The 8,808-nt window shown below is 41.5% G+C and overlaps 1 protein-coding gene across 1 annotated transcript; it reads right to left on the reverse strand.

Annotated features, from left to right (window-relative positions):
* Positions 1 to 2,739: 2,739 nt before the first annotated feature.
* On the reverse strand, positions 2,740 to 7,204 carry T265_11131 (hypothetical protein; the record flags this gene model as incomplete). The annotated part of the gene is given in 6 exon segments (XM_009177705.1): positions 2,740 to 2,925; positions 2,945 to 3,022; positions 3,206 to 3,268; positions 4,041 to 4,081; positions 6,201 to 6,306; positions 7,148 to 7,204. The coding sequence occupies 6 exon segments, from the start codon at positions 7,202 to 7,204 to the stop codon at positions 2,740 to 2,742; spliced, it is 531 nt and encodes a 176-aa protein (XP_009175969.1).
* Positions 7,205 to 8,808: the final 1,604 nt, after the last annotated feature.

Raw genomic sequence — 8,808 nt, forward strand, 5'->3', positions numbered from 1 at the left:
GTATTTCAGTTGTTATTGGTCCCACACTTGCTGGTCTTTTATCGCTGAAGTAGAAAAGACCGAGATTTGAGGATAGGTTTCGTGAATGCATGTTCTTATTTGACATCTTCCAAACTATAGGACGATTATGCGAAAACTCAGCTGTTTGAATGTATAGTAGCGTGAAGCTGCGTTTTTAACACAGTGTGGGACATAAAGCGTCTAGCTTAAGCTTACTTCCTTTACGGTGGCTTCATAATCAGTTGGCGCGCCTTTAGTTGGGTGCTTCTTCGATGAAACCTGGATAAAATGTAGAGAGAGGACAATGTAAGTGCATATGCTGAACATAAATCTTTGGAAATAGATTTAATATGCAAGTTTTAAAAAGATTTACTGAATGTTTATAAAAATGCTTGTAGGTAGCGAGGTTCAAAAGGGTAATTCGAGGCATTGTGCAGCAGAAAACTGGCTGCTAACGCCTCATGAAATTTTGATTGCTGATCAGAAATTTACGTGAATTATCCAGACAAATGCAGTAGGAATCTTGGGTTGAACTGCAGTTTTTCCGGCTTTTCTTACTTAAAAATTCGAGAAATCGGGCTGAGCTGAAAGCACGGAGTAGAGTACGAAAACTCGACTTCACCGAAGACAGGTTTTAAAACAAACAAATTTCAATCACTTTCAAAAATAAATGAACGGTGCGCACTTTCTAGGTATTGCTTTCTATGCACCTTGTTAGTCACGTTAATACCCTCGAGGGTGTCATCACAGGTTCTGCAGACCTGTGCGTATTACAGCAGCGTCAATCATGAATGAACGTCACGAAACGGAGCGACCCTCTTATGTTCACTAGTACACACGGCCAAACACCATGCCACAAGCAAGACGAAAGCATGTGAGTGAGGTAAATAATAATGTCTAACATATTTATAATATGTTAGGAGTCAGGTGTTTGCGGTGAACCATGTTGTGTTAGGTACAGAAGAAATAGTGAATGCACCCTGAAGACATCCTACAACCTTCGGTTGTTTTTCTTCCTGCTTACGACTGAGCAATCATATCTTGAAAATTCTGATTCCATATTTATGATTCTATCTAACACTTTCAATACTACATATTCTGACCTGTCCATAGGAGTCCTTCCTCTATTCCTGACAACAAGTATAATAAACAAAAAGTTTATTATGTATCTTATCCGTAACACAAAATATAGAAGTAAACTCTGATATGACACCAGCATAGCTATTTGGTCGAAGGCCAGTTTGACTCAAAGTCTCAGGGCTCACTAAATCCACTCATCTAGTTTTCGTTTGTATAGCTCGTCTTACTAAGTAATGTTTAACTATGAGTTGAATACAATAACACTGTAAAGGCATGACACAAACACACAATAAAACTGCTACAGACCATACTTTTACTTTACGTGAATCCGAAGGTGAAGTTACTGACTGACATAAAAAGTCTTTAAAAAAATCCTGTGTCAGCTAAACCCTACCACTTTCATAATCATATCATAACGAGGGAGGAATACTCAAATCAGAGTGGTATGCCTAAAAATTCGGGAAACCCTGAACCCATTTATCAGCAAAAGTGTTTGCTTCGGCAATGTCAGTTAAATTACTACCCTTAGAAAATACGAGACTTTCAAAGTGGGAATGGTGACCGGAAGAAAACTTGTTTTGTGTGAAAGCCGAAAAATTCACCACAATCCACACGTTTATCACTTGTTATGACTCGCTTTAGGTAGTAAGCTCGGACGGTTCTCATGTTTTAACCTCTTAGTCACCAAAAGAAGTTTGCAAGAAGCTTCATAGTGCAGGTAGAAAGATCAACAATATCCCTACGAAAAGTATAAAAAGCAGGTGTGACAGTTTGCATTGACTGCGATCTGGATACGAAAACATGAAACGTTTGGGGTGTTCAATGGAGATAAGATCAATCCACGGCAGATTAACTCAACAGTTTAGGTTTGAAAGCGGCCACGAGGTCAGTTGGACATATCACGCCAAAAGTGTCTCGAGAAACACTAACGGTGTAATCAGTTCTACCCATCATTTGACTCCATCCTACTTAAACTCTGCACTCGAACCAGATTAAAGGGCTAGAAACATTAATCAGTTGCCTGGGAACATTACAAACGGGCGATTGAGCTGGTTTCCAGGTGAGTCTCTCGAAAAACCAAATTTGTTTGCGAATGAGTGTATTTCTCTAATTTCGTGCAATTTGGTTTCAAGCAGAACATAAGATTGACGGAAACTCGGGGACTGCGCCTATCTGATAAGCCCCAAGAATGGCGAGATCGGTTATCGGTTGTCGGAGAATTTTCAGCAACCTTACGATTATAGTATTACAAATATACATGTATCGCGATTTCTCGAATATCGTAGCGACTGAAACATGAGGCTGCCTGGTGAAGCAAATCCAGTTACCTGGAAACATCACAAACGAGCGATTCAGCTGTGTTCCAGGTGAGTCTCTCGAAAAACCAAATTTGTTTGCGAATGAGTGTATTTCTCTAATTTCGTGCAATTTGGTTTCAAGCAGAACATAAGATTGACGGAAACTCGGGGACTGCGCCTATCTGATAAGCCCCAAGAATGGCGAGATCGGTTATCGGTTGTCGGAGAATTTTCAGCAACCTTACGATTATAGTATTACAAATATACATGTATCGCGATTTCTCGAATATCGTAGCGACTGAAACATGAGGCTGCCTGGTGAAGCAAATCCAGTTACCTGGAAACATCACAAACGAGCGATTCAGCTGTGTTCCAGGTGAGTCTCTCGAAAAACCAAATTTGTTTGCGAATGAGTGTATTTCTCTAATTTCGTGCAATTTGGTTTCAAGCAGAACATAAGATTGACGGAAACTCGGGGACTGCGCCTATCTGATAAGCCCCAAGAATGGCGAGATCGGTTATCGGTTGTCGGAGAATTTTCAGCAACCTTACGATTATAGTATTACAAATATACATGTATCGCGATTTCTCGAATATCGTAGCGACTGAAACATGAGGCTGCCTGGTGAAGCAAATCCAGTTACCTGGAAACATCACAAACGAGCGATTCAGCTGTGTTCCAGGTGAGTCTCTCGAAAAACCAAATTAGTTTGCAAATGAGTGTATTTCACTAATCACATTTGCTTTTTGTTAATATATTAAACAGCAGCCTTACCTTAACCGACGGAATCCACATATGTAAGAAAAATTAATTGATTATGACCTACCTTGGCGGCGTCATCGACGATTTCACCCACATCGGACATTGCTGAAACGATAGATAACATATACTAACAAAAGCAGATAAGAGGGCTTTGTCATTATAGCCTGCGTTGATAGATATGTGATTTACGTGGATTTTATCAGAAGCATAAGCATAGAACGTAGACGGTTATGTATTTTCAAAACTGACTTGGGTTAGTCAGAACATTAGGAGTGCCAGATAGTATTTACTGGTAATCGTTACGAAGTTACATGAAGTATTACACTAACACAGCGACCCAAAACTCCCAGCGAAGCTGTAACTGTCTTAGGAATGTTAAAATACCTCTAAGAAGAAACGCCACCTGGAAGCTTCCAAAATTTTCTTTTTTTGAGGTAATGCCTCCTTGGAGGTCGAACTCAAAGCAAGTATTTCCAGCAGGTACATTTATGAAAGGTTAAAAGCTTCAACATCTTCTTAGTGCGATAGTTCAAAAATAAAAATGGCTTCACCTATGCAAAACCCACGCGAAATTTCAATTTTGAATACCCGTTTATTCTTAATATTGCCAACAAAATCTTATGTGCATTTACCTAAACGTCCAGCCTCAACGTTGATTTGTGAAACACATCTTAATACGAACCGGTGTGGTTGAACTTGACCACATTCTTCATCAGTCAGCACCGCGCAGCTGGACGTAACTACCACTCTTCCAGGTGAGTCTCTCGAAAAACCAAATTAGTTTGCAAATGAGTGTATTTCACTAATCACATTTGCTTTTTGTTAATATATTAAACAGCAGCCTTACCTTAACCGACGGAATCCACATATGTAAGAAAAATTAATTGATTATGACCTACCTTGGCGGCGTCATCGACGATTTCACCCACATCGGACATTGCTGAAACGATAGATAACATATACTAACAAAAGCAGATAAGAGGGCTTTGTCATTATAGCCTGCGTTGATAGATATGTGATTTACGTGGATTTTATCAGAAGCATAAGCATAGAACGTAGACGGTTATGTATTTTCAAAACTGACTTGGGTTAGTCAGAACATTAGGAGTGCCAGATAGTATTTACTGGTAATCGTTACGAAGTTACATGAAGTATTACACTAACACAGCGACCCAAAACTCCCAGCGAAGCTGTAACTGTCTTAGGAATGTTAAAATACCTCTAAGAAGAAACGCCACCTGGAAGCTTCCAAAATTTTCTTTTTTTGAGGTAATGCCTCCTTGGAGGTCGAACTCAAAGCAAGTATTTCCAGCAGGTACATTTATGAAAGGTTAAAAGCTTCAACATCTTCTTAGTGCGATAGTTCAAAAATAAAAATGGCTTCACCTATGCAAAACCCACGCGAAATTTCAATTTTGAATACCCGTTTATTCTTAATATTGCCAACAAAATCTTATGTGCATTTACCTAAACGTCCAGCCTCAACGTTGATTTGTGAAACACATCTTAATACGAACCGGTGTGGTTGAACTTGACCACATTCTTCATCAGTCAGCACCGCGCAGCTGGACGTAACTACCACTCCCAATCTCAACACTCAGTGCCCCACCTAACAGCGCACTGAAGATGTCCCCTCAAATGGTGACGAACCGTTTGCAAATCAATTGCTAAGCTCGGCAAACAGATCAACAGCTTCCTGATCAATTACCAACTAGTGCACCAGAGCTACCAATATTCCAACACATTACCACTCATGCACCATAGTTTCAGTCTGTATTTGAATTGTGTAAAGCTGACATTTTTTGCAAACCCAAAGACTACCAACGCATTACTTCCACTAATTTGGCACATACCGACCCATTTTCATCTCAAATGCTGTTCACTTCTCATCCGAAATACGGCTATCAACTTGCGAATTGTTTTAGCCACCCTTATTAGAGTTTGTTGGGTGCTTCGGTTAAAAATGATGTGCCGTCTGCCAAAGATCAGTTGAAGTGTGATGAAAAGATGTTCATACGAACCTAATTAAGACATTTTCCATCGGTCTGTGGACATTCTCAGCTTTCAGTTGCTGTACTGGGCTTCATACAATACCCCCGGGTCGTTGTGTGACAAAATTATAAAAATATCATCAAATTCGCCATAAGATGCAAAGAGATACATCAAATTATCTAGTTTCACGCCTGGTGGTTTCCGGATGGTGCCATGTAGCATCCTAAGTCAAACTAATTTCCTAGGTTTAATTCTACACACCACCACAAATTGCCTACCCCGAGAGGTGATCCGTGATACTTCACAACACTCCACGGTACAATACGGGCGATCATTGTGACTGAGGGTCGCCGTTATCAGAATGTAAAGAAAAATTGTTTCTCTTTCATCCGGAAACAAAATGACCATTGAGAGGAATGAGAGAGGGAGAAAAGTTAGAACTGTGGCTGTTGCTCTTTTGGCAAACACTTCATCGCCAGCCGAAGTGACATCACCAGTGCCTTAGTGGAGAGCAGAGTGAAGTGTAGTGATGCGGCGGTGGTTGTCGATTGCGTAGTGGTGCGTGCTGCTGGCCGGGTCACACATGCACCACAACTGGACGCAAAACCACTGAATCATCCGTATGCTTTCTGATTCGGTTAGGATTGTAAACAGCAGTGTTGCATAACTATCTAAAATCGCAAAAAGATTCGTTTAACCTCGTAAAATTACATGAAGCAGATACAAATGAACAGGGTGTATTGACTGCACCGGTAAACTATGTGGGTAGTCAGCAGTGTATCCAGATGCAACACTGGTCCACTGTTCTCGATGCACCTCCGACTTTAGTGAGTTACTTATTGCTGTGATGTGTTTGGGTGGAAATTATAGGCAGTCTGGTCTGATATCCCATAATTTGTTTCTGTCAAGGAAATAAAGAGCTCCGATAAAATCCAAAATGGAAGGCACCGATTGACCACGCGAGCATGCTTCCGGGATACATGTTGACGGTAGTTGCAAGCGGACCCATAACTAATTTATTCGCGAAATCATCAACTGAGATGTGTAGACTCAAGGAATTCACTTACCTGGTTTTGCTTTCAGCTCGGCTAAATCTGCCTGAGTCACTTCGTATTGTTTTCGTAAATCCCGCAGTTCGTTTTCAAATATCCTCTTTAATGCTTCGAGTTCTTGCTAGACGGGAAAATTAAATGTGGATTTCAGATGAGTGCACAATCTCAGACGAGAAGAATGGTAGAGCACATGATGAACAGGGGCAGTTAAAACTTGTGAAAAGCAAAAAGTAAACAGTACAAAGCTGGGGCTGTGTTTGTGTCTCTGTTATTGCTTTTCTGAGCGATATTACATGATTTCACCCACCTTCCCCGAACTGGTCAACACAATGGCGCGTGGTAAATGTCCAGCAGTGCTATATGCTAGCTAATGTTACCGTTGATTGAATAATTGATCCTGTCTGATTTCGTTTCGTTTCGGTCAAAAAATGACTGTTTCTGGAGGAGATGAATTTGCATTAAATTCGATTTTCGATCAGAGTGCATAACATTTGGGTGTATAATCCCGATACATCTAGCACAACTGCTACCAGGAGCGATATGTTTCGCACCTGACCCTTGAACTTAACTAGGTTGTACTCTTCACTTTCGGTCCTTTGTTTCTATGTGAATGACCAATAACACTGTGGTTGTCTTGTATATCAAATGGATGTGGATGAAATGAATGCTCACAATGCTGCAAAAATCTCCCGATTGATCTGTTAGAAAGCCATTGGTACGTCAGTATCACGCAGTCATTACCGGCGCCAAATTAGGACGCTCCGGCCTTGTGAGGATTTGGTGCCCCAGAATTCAACCGGCCATCAGACCAGTCTGCCCCTGACGGGGACGCAAGCCGTGCGCGTAGGTAAAGCTGCTCAAAGCTGGTATGTAGTACTGTTCAGGAATAGCTTATCTAGTGTTTCGAATGACTTTTATTCAATGAACTTCTGGGGTAACTGCTGCCGGCACAGCTGGCTGACACAACTATGTTGAACACGCGCTGCAGCCAACCAACTCTTGCTACGCTGCGAAGACATCGGTAATCAAAAGTTTAAAGAAGCTTAATGTCATAAGCTCAGAGAGGTGAATCCTCACCACCACAAAATAGGGCCACCTTTTTAGTTGACGTGTAAACACGGCCCTTTAGCTCCAACGAAATTCGTTTCTGGCGCAAGAAATGACGCAGGTTCGCAAGCGCTGCTCCTAAATTCGTATTCTCACAATAACTTCGTCAACTGCGGTACGATCACTGATTGTGCAACTCTCAAGATACGTAAACCGATCAGAGAAGCACAAGTGGATAGGAAATATTTACACCTTTAGGGTGATAACCGTAGGCCGAAACATGGGAACAGCTCCGATGTCCTGTTTAGAGTATTTTGTGCAAACAATCGTTAATCATTAAAACGATGTCGTACGCATTATCTAAGTCCATTTATGTCTTTAGACGTGATTTACGCTGCCTTGAATCGTGCACTCTATGATAACAAAGTTGGATAAAAAATGACCTTGGGCAGTCCTGACAGGCTTCGCTTGCTCTGAGGGAGCTTTCAGCCAGTTCACCCTACAACCTGGGTGGACCGGAGAATGGAAATACGAAACGCGAGGAGTATTTATGAACTTCAAGGGCATCCCTTTCTGACCAAGAATATACGGAGGCGCCAATTCACCTACCGAGTCAAAGAAAACAGTTATTGTTGTCGGTGTTATTTGTCGTACTGCTCAATTGCTTGAAGCAACTTAATGATCAATGCATCCCCAACCAGGTCTTTATCTTGGTTGTTGCTCTCTGAATTGCGTCTCGTGCCTATTCAAAGCGGATACGAAGACTTCCCTACATTTCTGAACAACGCTGGGGAAAGCTCGTCTGGCTCAGAAGCTCGACGATACCTCAAGTCAAAAGGGCATAACAGTACCATGTCAGCCGATGGGTGATGTAGACTCACAGATCACGGTTTAAAATGAGCAGGATGAATGAGACATAGGTATAGAGGCAGAGAGCTAACTAAATTGCTGTTGAAAATATTCCGCGTAGTGTTCTAGACACTGGTCTTTATCATACATCAGGTTTCCACTATTATCTTGAATTAACTCACAAAAGATCTTTTAGGTCATTTTTGCAGAGTTCTGTTCTTTCGCAGTCGCACTGCCCTCTTCCATTTCTTGAGCTTTGTGGTTCCATCCCACCTCTATCCATGTATAGACGATGTTTGAGCTGCCGTCCAGTCAATCTTTTAGCGGATCTGTACTCTAAACCCAGAGGGACGGAGCAGTTTTGCATCATAGTGATATTGACCTTTCTGAGCTCCAACTGCTTCCAAGTACGCTTTCGAAAACATCACAATCAAGATTTTCGGAGTTACACACAGTCGTGGTTATCTCAGACCATTTAGGATCAAAGTCCTGCGGTGATTTCACCTGTAATGTGCTGTTTGTTAAGCTCTGATATGCTAATCGAACTTATGGCTGCCAGTGATTTCTGCTTGTCAATGCACTGCTCTTCTCTGGGGTTTGCCGGGAAAATTTAATGAAAAGATGCATCTGACCAAAACATGATCTGAATCAACCTGTGTATCCTAAAACGATCGGTAGTAAAGAAGTGAATCGCTCCGTTGACTGCTGACGACGATCGGTCAACTTG

This window comes from Opisthorchis viverrini, assembly GCF_000715545.1.
Source record: "Opisthorchis viverrini unplaced genomic scaffold opera_v5_449, whole genome shotgun sequence".
Classification (NCBI taxonomy): Eukaryota; Metazoa; Platyhelminthes; class Trematoda; order Opisthorchiida; family Opisthorchiidae; genus Opisthorchis; species Opisthorchis viverrini.